Genomic DNA, 25,882 nt, shown 5'->3' on the forward strand with positions numbered 1-25,882 from the left:
TTCCTGGGCCCCTCCAGCTCCAGTGACTGACCAAATACAGACATTTACTACAAACCCACCAACTCCCACAGCTACCTGGACTACACCTCCTCCCACCCTGCCTCCTGTAAAAATGCGCCATCCCTTACTCCCAATTCTTCCTCCTTCAAAAACCACAATTTCCCCTCCCACGTGGTCGATGCCCTCCAGCGCATCTTCTCCACTTCCTGCACCTCCATCCTTGAACCCCACCCCTCCCAACGCAACAAGGACAGAACCCCTCGGTCCTCACCAACCTCCTGACACCTTCCCCTGCCACCGCAGGAATTTCAAAACCTGCGCCCACACCACCCCCCTCCCCTCCGTCCAAAGCACCAAAGGATACCTTACACATTCAACTGAAATTTACCTGTACTTCCAGACACGTCATCTACTGCGTCCGTTGCACCCAATATGGTCTCCTCTACATCGGGGAGACAGGACACTTCCACCTCACCTCCCCCCTCCCCCCCAGCCCCAACCTTTCACATTCCCAGCTTCCTTCCCCATACATCTGTTTATCTCTCAGCCTCCCCTAGCCTACAAGCTTCATTCCTGATGAAGGGCTTATGCCCAAAACGTCGATTTCCCTGCTCCTCAGATGCTGCCTGACCGGCTATGCTTTTCCAGCAGTACTGTCTCGTCTCTGATCTCCAGTATTGGCAGTTTTTCCATAATTTAACACGATAGAACATTTGTATAAGTGCCATTGGTAATGCTGAATGGGTAATCGGACAAACTATTTTGAAGGGATGATCTTTCAGTTTCGAAAGATATTCTGTTGGTAACTTGGGATGATCTGTTTTTCCTTGACCTTGCTTCCACGGACTCGCTGGATAGCAGTCTGTTTCTGAAGAAGATTAACAAATGTTGGCAGGACCACTGTCGCCAAATGGTAAGTAACCGCCCTCCAGAAATGAAATCCTTTCTTGGGCATCTCTTGTCCTGTTGATTTAGTGTTGCTGCTTTTTACTTATAATGCAATCATACTTTTAAATGTCTCCATTACCTGCAGATAATGATCAGGAGCATTTTCTTGTTTCTCGACCGAACCTACGTGCTGCAGAGTTCAATGCTGCCATCTATCTGGTGAGTTAATTGTGGGCGGTTGTTAAGTTTGAATCACAAGGGAGTTCTGTCGTTATTTAAGTCAGCAGTTCAGCTCTCAGTATGTTCAGGCTACATGGGAGAGAGCAGGTTTTCTCCTCTTCTCAACCCCCTCATAATTTGCCACCTCAAACGTGTTTACTGGCCAGTCTAGCAATTTTATTCTGTAGGTTTTGTGAAATTAGAGGCGTTACAATTGAAGAGCCAGCCAGGCCTCATCTTTAGGCAGTTATTAAACTCAGGACTTGTTGATCTTGAGCCCCCGACCCAGACCACATCTATCTTATGATTATTGGAATCATGTTCCATGTACCCACCCCTCCACTTTATCTCCTGTTTTGAGTGTGTACATAATTGGGTGCTCATTTGGATTTGTTTATTGTGAGGTTGAAAATAGGAAACAAAATAATGCACAACAGACGAGCATCTATACTGGTTATGCAAGGCAGATCTCTACACCACAGATGGGTGAACGCACTGATGTAGCACAGCGTAACTCTTGACTGAGAAGGACAGCACTTTGATCTCCAAAATGTCGAGCATTCTGCCTCTCTCAAACCCCTTCCCCATTGTCACTGCAAGATGATCCCCCCGTTTCTCCGACTCACTTTGTTCTCAGTTTCTCACGCTGCTGTCCTCTTTTTCTCTTCCTCCTGTCTCCCACGTTTTCCCCAAACCCCTCCTCTGGTTTTACTGACTTGCTTCTTCTGCCCTTTACTCTCCCTTCCCGTTTACTTCTTGCTGCCCAACTCACTTTGGCGTCCGTTTTCCCAGTCTTTGGAGAGGCTGAATCCAACCTGGCTGAAATGTTTCTTGCCACGTTTCACGATATTGAAAATACAGAGGAACCTCAATTATCCGAAGGACGCTGGCAGGGAGGATGTCGCTGGGGTAATCGAAGGCTGGATAAAATGGTTTCGCTGAGCGTCGGGACTTTGTGATCTTATTCGGATAATCCAAAATTTGGTTAATCGAATGCCGAATAATCAAGGCTCCTCTGTACATTGAGAATAAAGCCAGTCAATCTGTTCGAGTGAACGTTGCAATAACTAAATGAATGCCATCTGTTGGTTGCAGCGTTTCAAATTCTAGTTGCATATCACAAGTTTGACGCTAGATTGACACCTCCGCTTCTTCATTGCCGGCAATCCTGGGCGCAGGCTGTGTGCGCCTTCAGATATTTAGCCGTTTGCCAGCAATAACAGATCCCTCGCTTATATGTTTTCAGGGACATAGGTTTAGAGCTTTTCCGAACCCATGTCATCAATGACAGAATTGTCCGGACCAAAACCATCGACGGGATCCTTTTGCTGATCCAAAAAGAGCGAAATGGGGAAGCTGTGGACAGAAGCTTGATCCGAAGTTTGCTGAGTATGCTGTCTGACCTGCAGGTAAGGGAGATTTTAACTCTGAAATTCACTTCTTTTTTTTTCACAGAAGCCTCCACTATTTAGACTTTGCATCAAACAGGTCTACCAGGAATCATTTGAACAGAGATTTTTGGAGGAGACCAATTGTTTATATGCAGCGGAAGGCCAAAGACTAATGCAAAAGAGGGAGGTAGGTAGTAGTGATCCTTAAAGATTCTGAGAGAGCTCTACACTTGGAGCCAGCGTTCATTCTTCTCTCCGTTTTAATATTCTGATGTAGGTGCCAGAGTACCTTCACCACGTGAACAAACGCCTGGAGGAAGAAGCAGATAGAGTGATTACTTACTTGGATCAAAGCACGCAGTAAGTGGTGATCCTTTTGTTTTATTGCAGTGCCCTATGCAGAATGTAGTCAGCTGGTTTAAGAATCGGTGAGCAAAAGAAACGAGTTGACCTTCATTCTTGAAGGAGGCCTCTGGCAAAGTTAGAGAGGATTCCTCATGTGAGAGAACAGTTGCTTTTGTCTCCTTCCTGTGTCATTGTTTCCCCTGTGGCTGGCCCTTTTACCCCACAGAATGCACTCTGGAGTCTTGCATTAATGTACAAAGTCTGGTGCGCAATTAAAATGTGATCCCACTTTACATAGGGCGTAGTTTTCCCGAGCAACACGCTTCCATTTGACGGAAATGTAATGAGATGTTGTTGAATATTCTAAATGTGACAGATTGGAAAGGTTAAAATTTACATGCTGTGATTACAGTATAAGGCGAACAGCAAGCGTTTATGGAAGGCCAAATTATAATTTATGCTTCATCTCCATCTCTTTGTCAGAGAGGTTGTATGGTGAGGAGATGGGCAAATCTTACTGCTGTTGTCAGAACTGTTTTGATGGGCTAGATACTGCAGGCCCAGTGCTTGGCCAGCCTATAGTTCGGCAAACTACTTGATCAAGCAGCAGAAAGCTTACTAATCTGGGAAATCTTTTTTTCTAGTTAACTAGATAAAATAACTTTACAGTTCTAAAATCCGAGTCCTCAGTAGTCCAACTTAAGTTCTCCAGAATTGCCAAAATGACTTGCATCTTTAAATGGCGGGATTGTGATGCGTTGATCAGAAATGCTGCTTATGTTCTTGGCTGTAGTTAGTTTGGAAGCCGTTCTGTATGTTGTGGAGGGCTGGTTAGAAGGTTATGGCATAAGAAGGATGTGGAATCACAGGTGTTGGAAGAAGTCCATTTGGGCCATCATGTCTATATTTGGCTGCCAAATGACTTAATGCTATGCTCCTGCCTTTTCGCTGTTTGGAGGTATGAATTTAAAGTCATTCATGCAAATATTAGAGGGGAGATTTTTTTTTAAAAAAGAAAAAGTGGTCCTGTCCCAAAGGCGTTAGGAATCAAAAACACGCCACTTGAAAAGGCAATAAAGTTGGAACCCTCAACTCACTCATTTGCAACTCAAATTCTTTGAAGTTCAGGGCCAGATTAGATCAAATGCTGCAAAGTGGCATTAGACTGGGTGCAGATGTAATGGGCAATGTGTGATGTCTTTCTGTGCCTTAAACCTTGAAAGATTCTTTTACCAGCTCTGGGCTGACAGCAACCCATGTGTGTAGCTGTGCCTACACCGTGAAGCCTGAACCTATTCCAAATGTCCATACTACTGCTCTCAGACTTTGTGATCTGACTTTGGAGTGATGAGTTTTCATTAACTGTGTCTGGTATCCAGCACCTTCAGAAGCAATTGAGACACAGTTCAGGAGCAGGGAGATGCTACTTGCAAGGCTGAATCCAGTCACTCATTTGCTCGTGATAGAAATGCTGATGCAAACCTGAAGAATTAATCAGCGACTATTATACATGGCAGGTTTATAAATGACAGCTGGGAGTGAGAGCAACAGCACTGATTCATTTCTAAGTCTGGTCATCTGTATTCAGAATTGGAAGAGGCTCTGAATTGGATCATTGTCTCCCATGTGTTGTGGTGACAAGATCCGTGGGTATTGGGCCTGGTAATTTCTGACCCATCTGTTTGTGTTCGGGGTTTCCTGAGAAGGTTGGGTACATGCTGACTTTAGACTGTAGGTGCCACATCTTTATTATGCCAATGCTTTCCCACCTTTCACCCTCTAAAGGGTGATCCCTGCCCTCAGATCTTCGTTTCCTGTGGTTTCATGTCCCTAACTGCCATGCAGCTTTTATGTGACCAGGGTCAATGAGCCCTGAAAACTTGGACAGTAATCGGTACCTAACCTTTTTTTTTATTGGCAAGTGAGTGGAAAGTGAGTCTTCTCTATGTACAGGCTAATCTGAGCTGCTTCCTCCTCATGTCTGGCTCTCTGATTTCCTGTTGGTAGGTCCTCGCAAAGCATGCTTCCTTTTGGGGATTCTGTCCTTGCTTGCTTATGTTCACTACACTTCCCCCTCCTTGCTTCAGAGGCTATAGTGGAGCCAGTTTTACGTGCACTATGAGGAACGTCTCTCGGTTTTCTCTTTTTCTGCTCTGTACTTTCCTGTTTCTTATTTTATTGGTAGGGAGGGGATGGTACATTTTTGATAAATGAATAGCTGGATACAGAACTGGCTCAAAGGTAGAAGACAGAGGGTGGTGGTGGAGGTTGTTTTTTTCAGACTGGAGGCCTGTGACCAGTGGAGTGCCACAAGGATCGGTGCTGGGTCCTCTACTTTTTGTCATTTATATAAATGATTTGGATGTGAACATCAGAGGTACAGTTAGTAAGTTTGCAGATGACACCAAAATTGGAGATGCAGTGGACAGTGAAGAAGGTTTCCTCTGATTACAACAGGATCTTGAACCGATGGATCAATGGGCTGAGGAAGGGCAGATGGAATCTAGACAAATGCGAGGTGCTACATTTTGGGAAAGTGAACCTTAGCAGGACTTATACACTTAACAGTAAGGTCCTAGAGTGTTGTTGAACAAAGAGACCTTAGAGTGCAGGTTCATAACTCCTTGAAAGTAGCATCACAGGTAGATAAGATAGTTCAGGCGTTTGGTGTGCTTTCCTTTATAGGTCAGAGTATTGAGTACAGGGGTTGGGAGGTCATGTTGCGGCTGTACAGGACATTGGTTAGGCCACTGTTGGAATATTGTGTGCAATTCTGGTCTCCTTCCTATCGGAAAGATGTTGCGAAACTTGAAAGGGTTCAGAAAAGATTGACAAGGATGTTGCCAGGGTTGGAGGATTTGAGCTACCGGGAGAGGCTGAACAGGCTGGGGCTGTTTTCCCTCGAGCATCCGAGGCTGAGGGGTGACCTTATAGAGGTTTACAAAATTATGAAGGACATGTTTAGGATAAATAGAACAAGGTCTTTTCTCTGGGGTAGGAGAGTCCAGAACTAGAGGGCATAGGGTGAGAGGGAAAAGATATTAAAGAGACTTAAGGGGCAAGTTTTTCACGCAGAGGGTGGTGCGTGTATGGAATGAGCTGCCAGAATGTGGAGGAGGCTGGTACAATTGCAACATTTAAGAGGCATTTGGATGGGTATATGAATAGGAAGGGTTTGAAGGGAAGTGGGCCGGGAGCTGGCAGGTGGGACTAGATTGGGTTGGGATATCTGGTCGGTATGGACGGGTTGGACCGAAGGGTCTGTTTCCATGCTGTACATCTGACTCTGTTTGTGCTTTACAGAAAATGGTTGATTGCCAGTGTCGAGAAGCAACTGCTTGGTGAACATCTGACAGCAATTCTTCAGAAAGGTAAAAGCAACACAAGAGTTCTGTTTAACTTTCTGCTCTCTGGTAACAATCTGTTTAGCTAATGCAATCTGTCTGCTTGACACTGGCCAGCAGCCTGCGTGACTGAAGTACTCGGACCCACGCCGGCCATGCTTTTTAATTCTTCTGCAATGTATTCTTGTGGAAATTTGTAATTACCCAGGCCGCCTGCTGTTCTTTGTTTTGCTAATGCCTTAGCTGTTGCCTACATTCCTGTATAACAACTGTTTATCTTCGCCTCACACATGAGGCAAATTATTATTGGGCACCATTTCTGTTTTACTAAAATGTCTCCACACTCATATGCAGATTATTGATGTGAATTCCCATTTCCCAGCCCAGTCCATCTCCCAGAATGAGCCAAAGAGTGCAATTATCTCCGTATTGTCTTCAACACCAAGCCTGATTTCCAGCCCTGTTATCCTCTACAGAGAACATGCACTCATCTCTTCTTAAACTTGCCAGCTTGCCTATACCTTGGGCCATTTGCTGTGGAAACCCTAGAGCTCCAGGCTAAATTTCTGCCATGTTTCTTTGGTCAGCGCTCTGTCTGCCATTCTCCAGAAGCACCAACTGATCCAAGATTGGTACTGGTATCCAAGCTTGCACAAATCACTGTGAAATGCCTGTTGACTCTTGCCCTGTTTCAATATGCAAGCTTAGTAATTCTCAACTTCATGATTAAATCCCCCCTGCCTCAATACTCTATATCTTCATCTCTCCCTACCTCTCCACTAGATTAGATTCCCTACAATGTAGAAACAGGCCCTTCAGCCCAACCTGTCCACACCGACCCTCCGAAGAGTGACCCACCCAGACCCATGCACCTAACACGATGGGCAATTTAGCATGGCCAATTCACCTGACCTGAGAGGAAACTCCTATTCACAACATCATCCATTTCTCCATCTTTTTACTCAACATTAGTGGCTGTATCTTCAAGTGCCGACACGGTTTCTAATATGAGCCATGCCCTTCCAGCTGCATTCAGAGCATTATTGATATTCCTGTATAGCTCAGGTTTACAATGTCTTCTAAATGGCTATTGTTGGGACTGTCCGTTTGACATTGCAGTATTGCTGGTTGTTGTTGCAGGCCTCAATCAACTACTGGGTGAAAAACGAATAGTGGACCTGGCTCTTCTTTACCAACTGCTCAGCAGAGTTAAAGGTGGTCTGCAGGCTCTCCTGCAACACTGGAATGAATATATCAAGGTAATTCTTCAAAATGTTGATCCTTTTAGACCATAAGATATAAGAGCAAAAGGAGGCCATTCACCTCATTGAATCTGCAGTTTCCTGTATTTTCTACATAACCCTTATTCCTTCCTGCTTTTAAAGAAAGTCCATCCCTGCCTCGAGTATGTTTAAACCTACCTCAGCTGCCCTCTGTGGTGAAGAAGTCTGTGGGTTCACTAGCCTAGGTGAAGAAGTGCTTTCTTATCTCTGCCCTAATTAGTTGGTCCTTCTTCTGAGATTGTGGGCCTTGGTTCCAGACTGGTATTTTTGGAATGATGTTCACATCTCCTGCTGTGAAGACCAGTACAAAGTATTTATTCAATTCCCATGCCATTTCCTGCCTCCTCATTATTACTTCCCCCAGCTTGTACATTTCAATAAGATCATCTCATGTTCTTTGAAAGTCCGTTTGCATAGGTCCAACCAGCTGAACCACTCTTAAGACAATCCCTCCATAGCTGGGATCAGCCTAATGAACTTTACCTGGACTGCCTCCATATCTTTTCTTAAATCTGGGGACCAAAACTGTTCACAGTATTCCAGCTGTAGTCTGACTTGTACCTTGTATAATATTAGCAAGACCTCCACATTTTTATACTTCATGTACTGTAAATACCTCTGGCCCCAGCATAGATCCCAGTGTGCACCAATAGTTGCCATCCTGAAAATGCCTCCCAGCACCCATTTCCTGAGTTCCCTATCATTATTGCCCTAGCATTGGTTTCTAATGGGCATTAGGAAACGGCATAGGAGTTGAATAAATACTTTACATTATCGTCATATTGCAATAACATGGAGGTGCTGGTGTTGGACTGGGGTGAACAAAGTTAAAAATCACACAACACCAGGTTATAGTCCAACAGGTTTAATTGGAAGCACTAGCTTTCGGAGCGCTGCTCCACAACTAATGAAGGAGCAGCGCTCTGAAAGCTTGTGCTTCCAAATAGACCTGTTGGACTATAACCCTGTTATGTGATTTTTTTTTAACTTTATATTGCAAGACACTAATCACATTCGGAAAAATCCTAAATAAAAGGGCATAAGGAGAGGAGATAATACAATAACTATCATGGAGTCCTACAGCACGGAGACAGGTTCTTTGGCCCAAACTGGTCCACACAGACAAACTGCAAATGTGTTGCTGGTCAAAGCACAGCAGGCCAGGCAGCATCTCAGGAATAGGGAATTCGACGTTTCGAGCATAAGCCCTTCATCTTTCCTGATGAAGGGCTTATGCTCAAAACGTCGAATTCCCTATTCCTGAGATGCTGCCTGGCCTGCTGTGCTTTGACCAGCAACACATTTGCAGCTGTGATCTCCAGCATCTGCAGACCTCATTTTTTACACACAGACAAACTGTCCACCGACACTACCCCATTTCCCTGTGCTTGGCCCATATCCTTCTAATCCATTCCTATCCATGGATTTGTCCAAATGCCTTTTAAATGTTGTTAATGTACCCGCCTCAACTACTTTCGGCAGCTCATTCCATATGTATACCACCCTCTGTGTATAAAAAGCTGCCCCTCAGGTTCCCTTTTATTCTTTCCCCTCTAACCTTAACTTGATGTCCTGTAGTCTGTAATTCCCCAGTTCTGGAGAAAAAGACTGAGTGTGTTCAGTCTATCTGTGCCTCTTATGATCTTATACACTTTTATAAGGTTCCCCTCAATCACCTACACTCTAAAGAAAAAAAGGCCTAGCTTGTCCAACCTCTCCCTATAAATCAGACTGTTGAGTCTTGGCAACATCCTTATCAATACCTTCTGTACTCTTTCCAGTCTAATAATGTCCTTACTATTAGCAAGGTGACCAAAACTGAACACAATGCTCCAAGTGCAGCCTCCCCAATGTCCTGTACAACAGCAACAGAACTTACTAACTTCTATACTCAGTGCCCTAACCGATGAAGGCCAGTGGGCCAAAAGCTGCCTTCCCTGCCCTGTCTACCTGTGACTCCACTTTCAGAGAACCGTGCCCCTGAACTCCAAGGTCCCTCTGTTCCACTACACTCCTTAAGGCCCTTCCATTCACCATGAAACTCCCACCTTGATTTGACCATCATGAAAGAAACAGTACTGGGAAACTAAGGGGGAATGTTAGGGGACTTGACAGGGTAAACGTGGAGAGATTTGTTTCTCCTTGTGGGAGACCAGATACCACAATCTCTGTCAGGCCCACCCAGTTAGGACAGAGATGAGAAGAAATTTCTGGTATACCTGTGGAATTCTTTACCACAGAGCACTGGTCTCTGCCTTTTTTATATATTCAAAAAACCTCTTGCTGTCTGCCTTGGTATTAATTGCAAGTTTACCTTCTAAGTTTTTTTTTCTTCTTTTCTGGTTGTCTTTTGTTGGTTTTTAAACTCAATCCTCTGGCCTACACTAATCTTTGCCACGCTGTACGTCTTTTTCTATCAATTGGATATTATCTTTAACTTCCCTGACAAACTATAGTCGGCTTATCCCTGTCCTAGAATCCTCCTTCCTCATTGAAATATGCCTTTGCTGTTCTTAAAATGTCTGCCATGTTTGTCAACTGTCTTTGCTGCTAAACTCATTTCACAGTCCACCCTAGCCAGCTCTGCCCTTGTTCCTTTGTAATTACTTATATTTATGGAAGCCAGCCATTGGGGTCAATGTTGGGGCCCTTGCTATGTGTGCTTTATATAAATGATTTAGACTTGAAAGTAGGAGAGTTGATTAGTAAGTTTGCAGATGATACAAAAATTGGAGTGGTAAATCATGAGGAGGGTGGTCCAGAGGATCTAGACGGGCTATTCAGTGACAGATGGAATTCAATCAGGATAATAGTGAGGTGATACTCTTGGGCAGCTCAAACCGAGCAAGGGAATACATGATGAACAGTAGGACCCTGGGAAGTATCCAGGATCAGGGGGATCATGGTGTGTATGTACCCCAGTCCTTTCAGGTATTAGGAGGAGAAGTAGATCAAGTGGTTTAGAAGGTATATGGCCTTTAGCTGGAGCAGGGAGTTTATGCTGGAACTGTAAAATGTTGGTTAGGCTAGAGTGTTGTGTGTATTTCTGGAAACCATTTTATAGGATAAATGTGATGGCACTGGAGAGGGTGCAGAGGAGATTTACCAGGATGTTGCCAGGGCTGGAGAGTTTAAATTACAAAGAGAGATTGCAGAGTCTCGGGGTTGCTTTCCATACAACAGATGGGATGGAGATATATAAAGTTGTGAGGAGCATATGAGAGACAGGAAGAAAATTTTCCACTTGATGGAGGCATGAATGACCGGGGGCATAGATTTGAGGGTCATGGATTGAAGGCTTAAGAGATTTGAAGAAAAACTTTTTCACCCAAAGGGTGTTGGGAATCCCTCATCACATTAAAGTAGTATTTAGATGTGCAATTGTGATGCCAAGGCATACAAGGTCTGAGCAAAGTACTGAAAAATGGGATTATATTAGTTTGAGTGGTATGGATGAGATAAGCCAAAAAGCCTTTTTCTGTACTATAGATCTCTATGACCCTGAGGTCAAGGTTTAAAAGCAGGAGTGAAACACTGGAAAGTGATTTCCTGATTAACTATACATTGTTCAAAGTGCATACCTCTCCAGCTGAGCAAACATACCATGTCCAGTGGTTGTGATGTTGTAGTAGATCTCATTAAGTTGTTTCCTTTACCTAAAGGTTAACGCTAGTGCAGACTTTACTTTCTTTAATTTTACTTTGTGTTTTAATTTACTCTTCACTGGGGTCCTCCTTCTTCCCCCTCAGTTGCTCAGCTGGAAATTTAGCAGAAATCTGCATTGATAGAGAAATGTTTCAGCTTCCCTTGAGGAGGGGGAGCGGGTGGTCTGATCATTATCTGCCTGCAGTTACCTAGATGCTAAGCTCCAGAATTCCCTCTGCACCACTTTTCTATCTTGCTTTTTCTTTTTTTTGTTATGATGCTCCTTCAAAACATCGCTGACCAAGTTTTTGGCCATCTGCCCTCATGGCTTGGTATCATTGCCATGGCAGTGCTCCTGTGAGCCAGTCGAGGCTTTCCAGTCTGTCTTAAACACCACATAAATTAGATTAGATTAGATTACTTATAGTGTGGAAACAGGCCCTTCGGCCCAACAAGTCCACACCGACCCGCCGAAGCGCAACCCACCCATACCCCTACACTTACCCCGCACCTAACACTACAGGCAATTTAGCATGGCCAATTCACCTAACCGGCACATCTTTGGACTGGGGGAGGAAACCGGAGCACCCGGAGGAAACCCACGCAGACACAGGGCGAACGTGCAAACTCCACACAGTCAGTCGCCTGAGTCGGAAATTGAACCCGGGTCTCAGGCGCTGTGAGGCAGCAGTGCTAACCACTGTGCCACCGTGCTACAAGGCTTTACTGTGGAAACTGGGTGATTTTCCTTTCTCGTGCATGAACCACTTTTAGGTTGCAGCAGATTTTGATACTCTCCAAATTGGTGCAGTCTCCTTGTATATATGTTCAAAGGTTCAGAGAGACGGCAGTACCCACCTAATTCACAGTGCATTAATTCTTCAGAGAAATGAGTGTTTCAGAAGGTGCCTCTATACTAATAGGCTGTAAGAATTTGTGGCCTATTCAGAATAAATTCAGAACATGTCCTCACATGTAATGCCCAAGCATGGAGCCTCAGAATTTGCATTTGATGTTCATCTGTATGAACTGATATTCACTTTCTAGACCTTTGGCAGTACGATCGTGGTTAATCCAGAGAAGGACAAGACGATGGTGGAGGAACTGCTAGACTTCAAAGATAAAATTGACCATGTCATTGAAGTGTGCTTTCTTAAAAATGAAAAATTTGTCAATGCAATGAAGGAAGCTTTTGAGACTTTCATAAATAAAAGACCCAACAAGCCTGCTGAGCTGATAGGTAAGGCTAATCTCTTGTAACATGAAGTATTTAATGACTATGGTGATGTATTTTACACTATTGCACGATTTCCCAGTGTTACCACAGATATTTCTATGGGAAATTCAAACTCTTTGCAGAGCTTACATTTCTATGCATAAAAATTTGTTTCTCTAGTTGAGATTGCCAACATTGGCTTCACCCTTCCAACAGTGCTATTAACAAAAACATTGTGCAATAATATGTTCCACCCGTTTCAATCCAGTACCTGTGCCAATCCTACTGCCGTACCAGTCCCCTACCGGCTTCATTCATTATTCATGCCCTGGCCCTGGCCATCACTGGCAAGGCTGGAATTGATTTCCCATTTCCCTAGTCAACCACATTGAGTATCAAATTGAAAGGAAACAAAGATGAGTGGTAGATCAGAAAATTGGACAAAGTTTGGAGAAGGTGTGTAGCTTTGGTTGTGGATGAGGTAAATTTGCTCGCTGAGCTGGTAGATTTGCTGTCAGAAGTTTCGTCACCATGCTCAGTAACATCAGTGAGCCTCTGTGTTTTGCCCTGCTCTGACTGGGACAATACATCCATCCTAGGACAGGCTAAATGAAGACAAGCTCAGGAATTCCTGAAGTCCTGGCATTCAGACCAGAACTCCATCAACAAACATGTGGATTTGGACCCCATTTACCTCCCTCTCAGAAACAGGACTGAAAACGACATCACCCGCCACTACAAACCGAGACAGCTAAATAGCAAATGGAACAGATCGCCAGCGCTTCACCACAGGCTCAGTGATGTTACCTAGCATGGTGATGAAACGTCTGAGAACAAATCTACCAGCCCAGCGAGCAAACTTACAATCTAATTGGACAAATTTTAAAAACCAGCAAAATGTGATCACAGAAAGTAATGAGGGAGAAATTTAGAATATGAGAAAAAGCTAATTAGAATGTGAAGACAGTTTATCCAATTGTAAGAAAAGGCAGAGAGTATCTTGAGTGAATGTTGGTTGCTTCAAAGGTGAGACTGGGCTTTTTTTTTTAAAGTTCATTCATGGGACATAAGGGACAAAGAAATTGCAGAAGGATTCTGTACCTGCCTTCACAGAAGTGGTCACAAAAAGCATCCCAAGAATAATGGGAAGTGTAGAGACAAAAGGGAGGGAGGAATTTGATACAGTACCAATCATGAACAAAGAAATACTGGGAAAACCATGGGATTAAAGGCTGACAAGTCCTCTGGTCTCTAATACTCTGTATCCAGAGACCAAGACCGTGGGTTCATTGGTTGTAATCTTTGACTTTGGAAAGGTCCCATTGGATTATGAGAATGTAACATTCCCTACTGAAAAAAGAGAGTGGGAGAGATGGGAAGCAGGAAGCTGTAGGCTCATTAGTCTCGGCATCCATCATCAGGAAAATGCTAGAATCCTTTATTGAGGGACTGCAAGGGGGTAGTTTTGTTGGATTCCCTCTTCTCTTCTGATTTTAGTTCCCCTTTCCTCCAAATATAAATCAATCAGCCACATTCAACCTACTTTGAGATCAGAGATCCCTCCCGTTTTTCCACTGTTAAAAATCTCTTAAACTGTTGTTTCAGCCAAGGTGCCTCACTTCCTGTGGCTTCAGTTTTTTTTATATCATGAAAATATAAACATTCATTTATATACACATTTGTGCCACATGTCTTTTACAAGCCCCTTGAAGAGCTGGCTATTTAAGCCTTTTATTCTGCCCTTTTCTCCAAAAACTGCCTTTTTTTGATCAAGTGTGGACACATTTTGCAGTTTACTTTTGCTTTTTAAAAATTTACTAGCCAACAGGCAAATTGCAGCATATGGTTTTTGTGTAGAATGAGACTTTTTTCAGAGTGAATCATCACTGATATATTATTTAATTTGTTTATAGCCAAGTATGTGGATTCAAAATTGCGAGCTGGTAACAAAGAGGCCACAGACGAAGAACTGGAAAGAATGCTGGATAAAATCATGATCATATTTCGGTTTATTCATGGTGAGCTCTTCTTTCTGATCCACAGCTGGTTTGCGAATCCTAGTTGTAATGCAATCAGCTTGTTTTTATGGAGCTCAGAATTCGTGTTCTCAAGGTCATTGATTGCCTCAGCCTATGTAGTAAATTGGGAAGTGGGCTCAGCAAAAGCCTAAATGATCAAGTAAATCAGTTCGGTGGCTTTTTTTTCTAGGTTGGCATGGTGGCTTAGCAATTAGCCTCACAGCGCCAGGGACCCGGGTTCAATTCCCACCTCGGGCGACTGACTGTGTGGTGTTTACACATTGTCCCAGTATCTGTGTGGGTTTCCTCCCACAGTCCAAAGATATACAGGTTAGGTGAATTGGCCATGTTAAATTGCCCATTGTGTTAGGTACATTAGTCAGGGGTAAACGTAGGGGAATAGATGGATTGCTCTTCGGAGGGTCGGTATGGACTTGTTGGGCCGAAGGGCCTGTTTCCATACTGTAGGAAATCTAATCTAATCAAGAGCTACTTGTTTGCAATACTGTTGGAGTAAAAAGTTTCAAATATCAGTACTTTGAGTGTCACCAATGTTAGTGCTATCTCAGCACAGTAGTTATTGAGCCTTTGCACTCATAGTCAGCGTTTTTGCCTTTGATCACCACCTAATGTCATCTCTTTGAGATGCATGAGAGTTTGGCGGAAGGGGGGGGGAGGCAGTGACCTACTGGTAACATCACTGGACTCTTAATCCAAATCCCCATGCTAATGTTCGGAGGACATCTGCCATCCTTACCCTATCTGGCCTACTGTGAGTCCACACCCATAACAATGTGGTTGACTCCTGAAGCCCTCTGCAGAATAGCCAATGAAAGAAGGAAAAGGCAGATAGATTCCTGATGAAGGGCTTTTGCCTGAAACATCGATTTTCCTGCTTCTCGGATGTTGCCTGACCTGCTGTGCTTTTCCAGCACCACTCTTGACAGGCAGATAGAATCAAGTCTCATTGGGCTTTTTACAAATTGAGGACTTAACTACAGTTGATTGTGGGACTTGAATGTGCAAGAATTTACAGGTATTTTGGAGATTAGAATGGAAGTGGGTCATCAGAAGAGCCGAGTTTTAAATCTTGTAAAACCAAACTTGTCGGAACTATATGCTGCAGTATTTTTAAAGAGATGTAGATTCATTGTAGAAAATGAGTTGACAGCTGAGGCTTGTGGTTGGGATGAAAATCTCTCTCTGACAGATTACCCAAAATGGAATAATGTTGGATTCTCGTCCGCGCCATTCTTGCTGAGTGAGTTTATGGGTTAGATTTTATGAAGGATTAACAGAATTTGCCTCTGTTGTTTTAGCAGGCTAGGAGTTGTTGAAGTATGATGTGTGGCTACTCCATGGCTTTTCTGCTCACCTTGGTCCCATTCCCCCTAATGTGAAGGGCTTGGTACAGTATCCACCCATTGTGTACACCTGTCGAGGGCCTTAAGTAGCCAGTTATTGCATTACTGGGTGGTAAGTCAGGTTAAAAATGGGCAAACTGTTCTTATAACTTCATTGAAAAGATAGGAAAGATGTTGGGGGAGGCCAGATTATTCAAGGTGGGAGCTGCCCTGCACATGGCAGGAGCATCCCCTGTAGGTCGTTGCCCTTTATTTCTCCCTGCCTGATCCCTCATGCCTATCCAAATCACTTGACATGCCTCTCCCCAGGCTCCATCTCTTGTACTTTGTTGGGGTGGCCACGACTTGTTCTGGAACTTCTAAACTGCTGGTTCAACGTGTAGTTCTTATGGGCTCCACTGAGGGAGCGGATCTCCCATGTTTACCTCAACTTGCTTTGCCTGAATGTCAGATTATGCTGTGCCCCACATTTGAGTTGATTTACATTTAATGTGAATTAATTTGGGTGTCAATATTTATTTCCTTTCCAATAGGTAAGGATGTATTTGAGGCCTTCTATAAGAAAGACTTGGCAAAACGTCTCCTGGTGGGAAAAAGTGCTTCTGTTGATGCTGAGAAGTCAATGCTGTCCAAGCTGAAGCATGGTACGTCCGCACAGCTACTGCATAACTCGGAGATGGCCTTGTGCTCTTCTCAGTAACCATTTCGGTGCAATTAGAGGAAGCTGGGGTTCTGACCACTTCCTGTTTTGTTTCTGTAGAATGTGGTGCTGCCTTCACCAGCAAGTTGGAGGGAATGTTTAAGGACATGGAGCTCTCGAAAGACATTATGGTCCAATTTAAGCAGGTACTCTTGACTGCGGCTTGTATGTTTTTCGCCTAACTCTTCCCTCCAGATCTTTTGAATGGGGATAGATTAGGAAAGGGGGAGGTACGATGAGTCCTGGATGCCTTGTATACCAATTGCTGAAAGTAAGTGTGCAGGTGCAGCAGGCAGTGAAGAAGGTAAATGGTACGCTGGCCTTCAAAGCAAGAGAATGCAAGTCCAGGAGCAGGGATGTCTTGCTGCAATTGTTCAGGACCTTGGTGAGGCCACACTTGCAGCATTGTGCGCAGTTTTGGTCTCCAACAAAGGTTTAGCAGACCGATTCCTAGATTGGCAGGATTGACATCTGAAGAGAGACTGGGTCACTTTGGTCTATGTTCACACTCAAGTTTAGAAGCAATGAGGGGTGATCTCCGAGAAACCTATAAAATTCTAACAGGCTAGACAAGGTAAACTCAGGAAGGAGTCCAGAACCAGGAGTCACAGCTAAGGATACAGGACAGACCATTGAAGACTAAGATGAGTAAATGCCTCTTCATCTAGAGAGTGGTGACTCTGTGGAATTCTCTGCCACAGAAAGCTGTTGATGCCAAAGCATTGAATGCTTTCAAGAAAGAGTTATATGTAGTTCTTAAGGCTAAAGGGATCAGAGGTTACTGGGAGAAACAGGAAATAGAGTTTTGAATTTTGAAAGAGTAACAAAGAGGATTGATGAGGGCAGAGCGGTGGACCTGATCGATGTGGACTTCACTAAGGTGTTCGACAAGGTTCCCCATGGGAGACTGGTTAGCAAGGTTAGATCTCATGGAATATAGGTAGAACTAGCCATTTGGATACAGAACTGGCTCAAAGGTAGAAGACAGAGGGTGGTGGTGGAGGGTTGTTTTTCAGACTGGAGGCCTGTGACCAGTGGAGTGCCACAAGGATCGGTGCTGGGCCCTCTACTTTTTGTCATTTATACAAATGATTTTGATGCGAACATAAGAGGTACAGTTAGTAAGTTTGCAGATGACACCAAAATTGAAGGTGTAGTGGACAGCGAAGAGGGTTACCTCCGATTACAACGGAATCTTGATCAGATGGGCCAATGGGCTGCGAAGTAGCAGGTGGAGTTTAACTTAGATAAATGCGAGGTACTGCATTTTAGGAAAGCAAATCTTAGCAGGACTTATACACTTAATGGTAAGGTCCTGGGGAGTGTTGCTGAACAAAGAGACCTTGGAGAGCAGGTTTATAGCTCCTTGAAAGCAGTGTCACAGGTAGATAGGATAGTGAAGGTATGCTTTCCTTTATTGGTCAGAGTATAGAGTACATTAGTTGGGAGGTCATGTTGCAGCTGTACAGGACATTGGTTAGGCCACTGTTGGAATATTGCGTGCAATTCTGGTCTCCTTCCTATCGGAAAGATGTTGTGAAACTTGAAAGTGTTCACCAAATGATTTACAAGGATGTTGTCAGCGTTGGAGGGTTTGAGCTATAGAGAGAGGCTGAACAGGCTGGGGCTGTTTTCCCTGGAGTGTCAGAGGCTGAGGGGTGACCTTATAGAGGTTTACAAAGTTAAGGGTCATGGATATGATAAATAGACAAAAGTCTTTTCCCTGGGGTGGGGGAGTCCAGAACTAGAGGGCATAGGTTTAGGGCGAGATGGGAAAGATATAATGGGGGTGACGTTTTCATATAGAGGGTGGAGCGTGTATGGACTGAGCTGCCAGAGGAAGTGATGGAGGCTGGTACAATTGCAACATTTAAAAGGCATCTGGATGGGTATATGAATAGGAAGGGTTTAGAGGGATATGGTAAATGGGACTAGATTAATTTAGGATATCTGGTTGGCACAGACAAGTTGGACCATAGCATCTGTTTCCATGCTGTACATCTCTGACTCTAATCTACCTCCCTTCTATATTTGCATGCCCTCTTTGTTCCTTTTCTCTCCCCATCTTTTCAATGTGACTTTCCTCTCCTCTGCCTGTCACCTGTCTGGAGCTCTCTTCTGTGCTTGGTGTATAACTATAACTGGCCTTAAAAGCTGTATGTGTGAGTTTCAAGAGGGGAGATTAATCATAACTGGCGCAAAAGCCATGCTGAATCACCCTTCCTCCTGGTTTCCAATGCGTGCTCACTGGTCAGCAGAAATCGGGCTCCCCTCTACGTGGTTTCATGGCCCAGGTGCTCAGCTTGCTTCAGTCAAGGCAGAAACTAGTTAATTCAGCACATTCGCCAGACTGAGTGAAGGAACCCACTGGTACCACCAGATTCAGAATACTCAGCGATTTAAGCAAAGGTTGAGAAAATGTACAGCAAAGCCTTTGCTATCTGCCCAGCAAGTGTTTAAGTCGGAAGTACTCATTACTTGAGGGTTAGGGGTTTTTGATGATACTGTGAAGATGTGGTTGCTGAGGTACCATGAGATATACAGGATTGCTGAAACCCAGCGAGAGCACTGAGGGAGCATGGTCGTGCAGGACACTTGCTGAGAACAGAGAGTGGGTGAGGAGATTGATAAATTCTTGATGTCACAAGGAATTAAGGGCTACGGGAAGAAAGCGGGTAAGTGAAGTTGAAATCCCCATCAGTCATGATTGAATGGCAGAGTGGACTCAATGGACCGAATGGCCTTACTTTCACTCCTATCTTATGGTCTTAGGAGTTATTATTTAAATAATAATGCATTACCTGACCATTTAAAGTGAGGAATGGAGGGTTTGATTAAAGGAGGTGGTAGGTTGGCACTGTATTCACTGATGCATAGGAGGTTGAGGGGTGATCTTATAGTGGCTTATAAAAGAATGCGGAATACAGATAGGGTTAATGGTCGGTGTCTTTTCCCTAGCCTGAGGAATTTCAAGACTAGAGGGTATATTTTTAAGGTGAGAGGAGAAAGGATTTAAAGACATGGCAACTTTTTTACACAGAGCAGTTCATGTGTGGAATGAACTTCCAGAGGAAGTGATGGATACAGGTACAGTTGCAACATTTTAAAAGTTTAGATATGTTCATGAATAGGAAAGGGATGGAAGGATTTGGGCTAAGTGCAGGCAGTTGGGACTGGGATTATGGTCGGTGTGGACTGGTTGGACCCAAAGGGGTTTCTGTGCTGTATGACTGACTCTGACTCTGTGACTGTGACTGCCTTTTTTTTTAAAAAGACTGAGCTGTTAGAAATTTGGATCTGTAGAGAATTTCTGGTTAATGGAGGGCCAAGTGACTGAAGGTTTACTATAGTGCTTTTAACTTGGGCTGGACTGATCGGGGTGTCGTTAATACTAATATCTTCAGTTGTCTACTTTCTCTATTTCAAGTTCATTACTGTCAATCTAAACCAAATTGAATTTGATAGTGAATTTATAATTCAGAAGAGAAGTTCTTGCTCATTGACTCATTTTCCACAGAGCACTGCCCAGGCCCATGTTGGGAGAGGATGAACGAGGGCACAGTCTCACCTGGACAAGTTGAACCATAGAAATGTTTTGGCCCTACAATCCATGTCTGTCCTGCTCACCCACCCACTCTGCAACAGAAAATCAGTTGGTGCCAATTGCTGACCTGTTTCCTCTGTAAATCCTTTCTGTTCAGATACTTGTCCACTTCTCTTGTGGAATGCCTGAATTGAACCTGCCTCCACCACAATCACAGCAGTGCATTCCAACGCTATCTTGTTACATTAAAAACATTTTTCATCAGCTCCTTTTACCACTCACCTTGTGTAGGTGTCCTCTGATTCTTGATCCTTACAATAACAGAAAAAAAATTATTGCTCAAAGCACATAGCCATGCCCCTTGTCATTTCGAACACCTCGAACAAATCACCACCTACTCGTCCAAGAACAGCTCAACTTCTCCAGTCTATCTACTGATGTTCCTCATCCCTGGAACCATTCTAGTGAATCTCTAGTGCACGTTGTCTGAAACCTTCATGTCCTTCCTAAGGCCTGCCCAGGTGTGGATGCGATCCTGCAGTCGAAGCCGAACATAAATATTATCATAATAGGCCATTTGCAAAAACAAGGAAGTTTCCACACTGTTAGGATTCTATGATGATGATGATGATGATAACCGTAAGGCTAAGGATCCTATATCCCTTTTTGACCGTCTTTCAATGTCTTGTGTCATTTATGCACATAAATCCCTAGTGTGTCTATTCTTGTGTTCCTGTTGCTCTGTAACTTTCATTTCAATAGTTTGCTTCCTTATTCTTTCTCCCAAAACGTACCACTTCAGGCTTGTCTGTATTACCTCTCGCCTGCATGTTCAACCAGCTTGTCTGTATCCTCTTGATGTTTAACACTATCCTGCCCTCCGTTCAGTGTTTAAGGTTTAGTCAGTTACAGCTTTTGAAGATGGGAAATCCAGCTATGTGTCTTTCTCAAACTTAACAGAATCATAGTGAACAGTTACTTGTTTCCTGTCACTCACCAACTTAATAATCATGCTGCTATTGTCTCTTTTATTCCATGGGCTTTACCAAATGGTTTTTTGCAAGTCCATGCACACTACAGCAGCCACATTATCCTCATTGAGCTTCTCTCTTCATCATAAAACTCTGCCAAACTGTTTAATGGAATTTATATGTAACAAAGCCACGCTAGCTTCTGTTAAGTGATTGTTAACTTTGACTTGGATTATTATTCCTGAAAGCTTTCTCGTCATTGATGTTCAACTGACCGGCTAGTTGTTACTAGGTTATGCTTACTCGAAGAAAGCTGGAACGCAATTTTCAACTTGTCTGGCATCACTGCTGTAACTGAGAAGGGTTGGATGGTTATGATCAGTGCCTCCCTGCTTTACTTCTCTGTGATGCTTTGATGATCCATCTGGACCTAGTCATTTATTAACTTCTGCTTTTTATTCAGTATTAGCCCATATAATGTTTTAATGACATCCTTGAGTCTGATTTTGGCAGCATAATTTTCCGTGTTAAAGACTTACAAATACTCATACAATACCTTGCTGAAGTTTTTGTCTCCATACATAAGCTTCCTTTGGGTCCCTAATCAATTCAACGCTGCCGCTTCACCAGCCTGTTACTATTGATATACTTAGAGAATTGCTCGGGATTCCCTTTCATGTCAGCTGCCAGTCTCCTCTTGTACTCTGTCTGCCAATGTCATTTCCTTTTCCAAGTCCCTTCCGTTTGTTCATCCCGTTTGTTGCTGTCATCAACCTGACCTCTCCCACTTTTGCCAATTCATCTAGCAGGCTTTTTCTGTCCTTATCCAGCGAAGTCTGAACTTGTTTGTCGTTTTTACTGGACTGTGTCTTCTTTCAAGGCAGCCTTTTAGAGTCTTGTTTGCTAATCTTTGATTGCAATCTTCCTGAGCCAGACCTATCCTCCCTCAACTGAGTTGACCCTCCTCCGATTAACTGTACTTTCACTACCTTACATGAGAAACAGAAACAGGCCACTCAGCCTAAATAGTCCAAAGAGGTGTTTCTGCTGTACTTGAGATCCTTCTCATTCCAGACCCAGCCAGTTAACCCTTTCCTGATGTGTCAGCCCACACATTTCTGGTATTATCCTTGTAAATGTTTCCCACACCCTCTCCAGTGCTTCTGCATCCTATTTATAACGTAATGACCAGGACAGCCTACATTAAATGCACTTGGGACTGAAGCTGAGTGGGAATGAGCAGAGAGCAGCCCGGGAAGGTAGGAGATTCTGATTTGAAATGGTTTAAGCTGAGGAGATACTGAAAAATGACATCACACGAGGGTTGTGGTTTGATTGGCTAATAAGGGGTCTGCTAAAACTGAATCTGCGTTAAATTGAATCTGGTTAATTTATTGGTTATGACTTGCATAACAAGACTAATTTTTTTTTTAAAAATTCCAAACTAATTAAATAAGGATGGAGGGTCAGGTGATGTGGTGTTCCCTTGTGATGTGGAGCTCATTGTGGTTCTGAGTGACCATGTCTGTAATAAATGTTGGGTGCTGCAAGAAGTCCGGCTCAGTCAGTGAGCTGAAGTCTGAGCTTCAAACATTGTGACACGTAAGGGAGGGGAGACTTCCTGGATGCTGTGTTTCAGGAGGTGGTCACACCTCTTAGACTAATTAAGGGTGTGGTTGTGAGCGAGGCAGGTGGAGAGCTCCAGGAGGTGCAGTTGCAGCAGCCTCAGCCCCTGTCCTTGTCCAACAGGCTCAAGAGCTTTGCTCCGTGTGTGGACAGGAATGGGGACTGCAGGGAGGATGAGCCAACTGACCGCAGTATCGTGGTGCAGGCAGCCATTCAAGTGGGGGGAGAGAAGGGAAAGGTTGTAAGTGGTGTTGGTATAGTTAGAGGCATAGGCACTCTTTTCTTTGTGACCAGGATTGGGAGTTCTGAAGATTGTTGCCTGTTTGGTGCTCGGGTTTGGGATATCGCATCTGGGGAACTTGGAGTGGCGGGATAAAGATCCAGTAGTCATGGTCCACATAGGTACCAATAGCATCGATAAAACTAAGGCAGAAGTTCTGCTAAGGGAGTATGAACAGCTTGGAGTTAAATTGAAAAGCAGAACCAAAAATGTAATAATCTCTGGACTACTACCTGAGCCGTGAGCTAATTGGCACAGGGCCAATAAGGTTAAGCAGGTTGATGTGTGGCTGAAAGATTGGTGTGGGAGAAATGGGTGTGACTTTATGGAACACTGGCACCAGTATTTGGGAAGGAGGGATCTGTTCTAATGGGACGGTCTTCACCTGAACAGTGCTGGGGCAAAAGTCCTAGCGAATCGTATAACCGGGGGCTGTAGGCAGGGCTTTAAACTAAACAGTGAGAGTCAGGGTTGAGTTATCAGGGAAGTTTGAAACCCGATTTCGAGGAGGAGGTTAAGAATGCAGCACAGACACAAATACAGCAGCGTGTATGGAAAGGGTCAGCAATCAAACTTCAAACACACTGGACAAATGGATGGCAATGAGAAGGGGGACTGAAGGTGTTATATCTGAATACACACTGTATAAGGAACAAGGTAATGAGCTTGTGGCACAGATTGAAATTGGTAGGTACGATGTGGTGGGCATCACAGAGACATGGCTGTAAGGGGATCAGGGCTGGGAGCTGAATATCCAAGGATATACATCCTGTCAAAAAGATAGGCAGGTGGGCAGAGGGGGTGGGGTTGCCTTATCAGTAAGAAACAAAATTAAATCAATAGGACTAAAATGAAAAAACTGTAGTTGGAGTTATGCAGAGGCCTCCAAACCGTAGTCAGGAGCTGGGGCGCAAGATACACCAGGAGATTGAAAAACTGTAGGAAAGGCAAAGTTACAGTGATCATGGGGGTCTTCAATATGTAAGTGGACTGGGAAATCAGGTTGGTCATGGATTGGAAAGAAGGGAATTTGTGGAATGTCTGTGAGATGGCTTTTTGGAACAGCTTGCGGTGGAGCTCACTAGGGAATGGGCAATGCTGGATTTAGTGTTGGAGAAAGTGAGGACTGCAAATGCTGGAGATCAGAGCTGAAAATGTGTTGCTGGAAAAGCGCAGCAGGTCAGGCAGCATCCAAGGAGCAGGAGAATCGACCTTTCGGGCATGAGCCCTTCTTTTGGATTTAGTGTTGCTCAATGAGGCAGACTTGAAAGGGAACTTAAGATAACGGAACCCTTACGAGGCAGTGATCATAAAGTAATAGGGTTGGGGAACGGGTTTGGGTCAGATACTCTTTCGAAAGTCTGTTTGGACATGTTGGGCCCAATAGCCTGTTTCCACACTGTAGGGATTCTATGATTGAATTTACTCTACAGCTGAATAAAGGCAACTACAGAGGCATGAGGGAGAAGCTGGGTAGAATTGACTGGGAGAGAAGTCTAGCAAGAAAGGCAGTGGAACAGCAATGGCAGGACGTTTTGGGAGTAATTCAGGAGACATAGCACATATTCATCCTGAGGAAAATGAGACATGTTACAGGGAGGATGAGGTAACTATGGCTGACTAGGGAAGTCAGGGATAACATAAAAGCAAAAGGGAAAGCATTTAATGTGGGGAAGGGCAGTGGGAAACCAGAGGATTGGGAAGCTTACAAAGACCAACAGAGGGCAACAAAAAAAAATGAGGGAGAAGATTAAATATGAGGGTAAGGTAGTCAGTAATATAAAGGAAGAGTGTAAGAGTTTCTTTAGATATATAAAGGGGAAAAGAGAGGCAAAAGTGGACCCTGGGCTGCTGGAGAATGACACTGAAGAGATAGTAGTGGGGAACAAGGAAATGGCTGAGGAATTGAATAATTCATGTCAGTTTTTACAGTGGAAGACATAAGTAATGCCCAAAAAAAAAATGGAGTGAGGGGGCAGAGCTGAGTATGGTGATCATCACCAAGGAGAAGATGCTAGAAAAACAGAATGCCTGCAGGTGGATAAATCACCTGGACCAGATGGAGTACACCTCAGAGTTTTAAGAGAGATAGCTGAAGTACTAGTGGAGGTGTTAATGGTGATCTTTCAAGAATCAGGAAGGGTCACAGAGGATTGGAAAATCGCTGATGTGACATGTCTGTTTAAGAAGGGAGTACGGTAAAGAAGGGAAAATTACAGACCGATTAACCTCATCTTGGTCTTGGCTAAGATCTTGGAAACCATTGTGAACGATGAGATTTCTCCACACTTGGAACTGTATGGTATAATTGGGTAAAGTCAGCATGTTTCATGAAGGGGAGGTCATGCCTGACAAATCTTTTAGAATTCTGAGCAAGTAATGAATAGGTTTGACCAAAGAGAGCCAATGCATGTTATCTATGTGGACTTCAAGAAGGTCTTTGCCAAGATGCTGCACAGTAGGCTGAGTATGATAAGGGCCCATGGTATCAGAGGTAAGGTACTAGCATGGATAGAAGCCTGGCAGAAAGCAGAGAGTGGGGATAAAAGGGTCCTTCTCAGGATGGCAGCTGGTGACAAGTGCTCTGCAAGGTTCAGTGTTGGGACAACAACTTTTCACTTTATACAGTAACAATTTCGATGAAGGAATCAAGAGCATTCTGACTAGGTTTGCAGACAGTACAAAAGTAGCTAGAGGGACAGGTAGCATTAAGGAGGTGGAGAGGCTGCAGAAGGATTTGGAGAGGTTAGGAGAGTGGGTAAAGAAGTGGCAGATGGAGTACCATGGGAAAGTGTGAGGTCATGCACTTTGGTAGGAAGAATAGAGGCTGTAGACTATTTTTTAAATGGGGAGAAAATTCAGAAGTCTGAAATGTAAAGAGTCTTGGGAATCCTAGTCCAGGATTCTCTGGAGGTAAACTTGTAGGTTGAGTCAGTAGTTAGGAAGGGAAATACAATGATGGCATTTTATGAGATGACTTGCATATAAAAGTAGGGATATATTTCTGAGGCTCTGTAAGGCTCTGGTCAGACCATATTTGGAGTATTG

At 43.9% G+C, this 25,882-nt stretch overlaps 1 protein-coding gene across 2 annotated transcripts in view; it reads left to right on the forward strand.

Annotated features, from left to right (window-relative positions):
• Window positions 1–25,882, forward strand: part of LOC132820931 (cullin-4A-like) — a 62,916-nt gene that overhangs the window by 18,338 nt on the left and 18,696 nt on the right. For both annotated transcript variants that reach the window (XM_060833307.1, XM_060833306.1), the window contains exons 4-14: window positions 844–913; window positions 1,034–1,107; window positions 2,354–2,516; window positions 2,596–2,685; window positions 2,776–2,858; window positions 6,147–6,214; window positions 7,328–7,446; window positions 12,163–12,355; window positions 14,245–14,349; window positions 16,247–16,357; window positions 16,474–16,559. In XM_060833307.1, the coding sequence (XP_060689290.1) occupies window positions 844–913; window positions 1,034–1,107; window positions 2,354–2,516; window positions 2,596–2,685; window positions 2,776–2,858; window positions 6,147–6,214; window positions 7,328–7,446; window positions 12,163–12,355; window positions 14,245–14,349; window positions 16,247–16,357; window positions 16,474–16,559 (1,162 nt within the window). The remainder of the gene's footprint in view (window positions 1–843; window positions 914–1,033; window positions 1,108–2,353; window positions 2,517–2,595; window positions 2,686–2,775; window positions 2,859–6,146; window positions 6,215–7,327; window positions 7,447–12,162; window positions 12,356–14,244; window positions 14,350–16,246; window positions 16,358–16,473; window positions 16,560–25,882) is intronic.

Source organism: Hemiscyllium ocellatum, chromosome 12 (assembly GCF_020745735.1).
Source record: "Hemiscyllium ocellatum isolate sHemOce1 chromosome 12, sHemOce1.pat.X.cur, whole genome shotgun sequence".
In the NCBI taxonomy this organism is placed as follows: Eukaryota; Metazoa; Chordata; class Chondrichthyes; order Orectolobiformes; family Hemiscylliidae; genus Hemiscyllium; species Hemiscyllium ocellatum.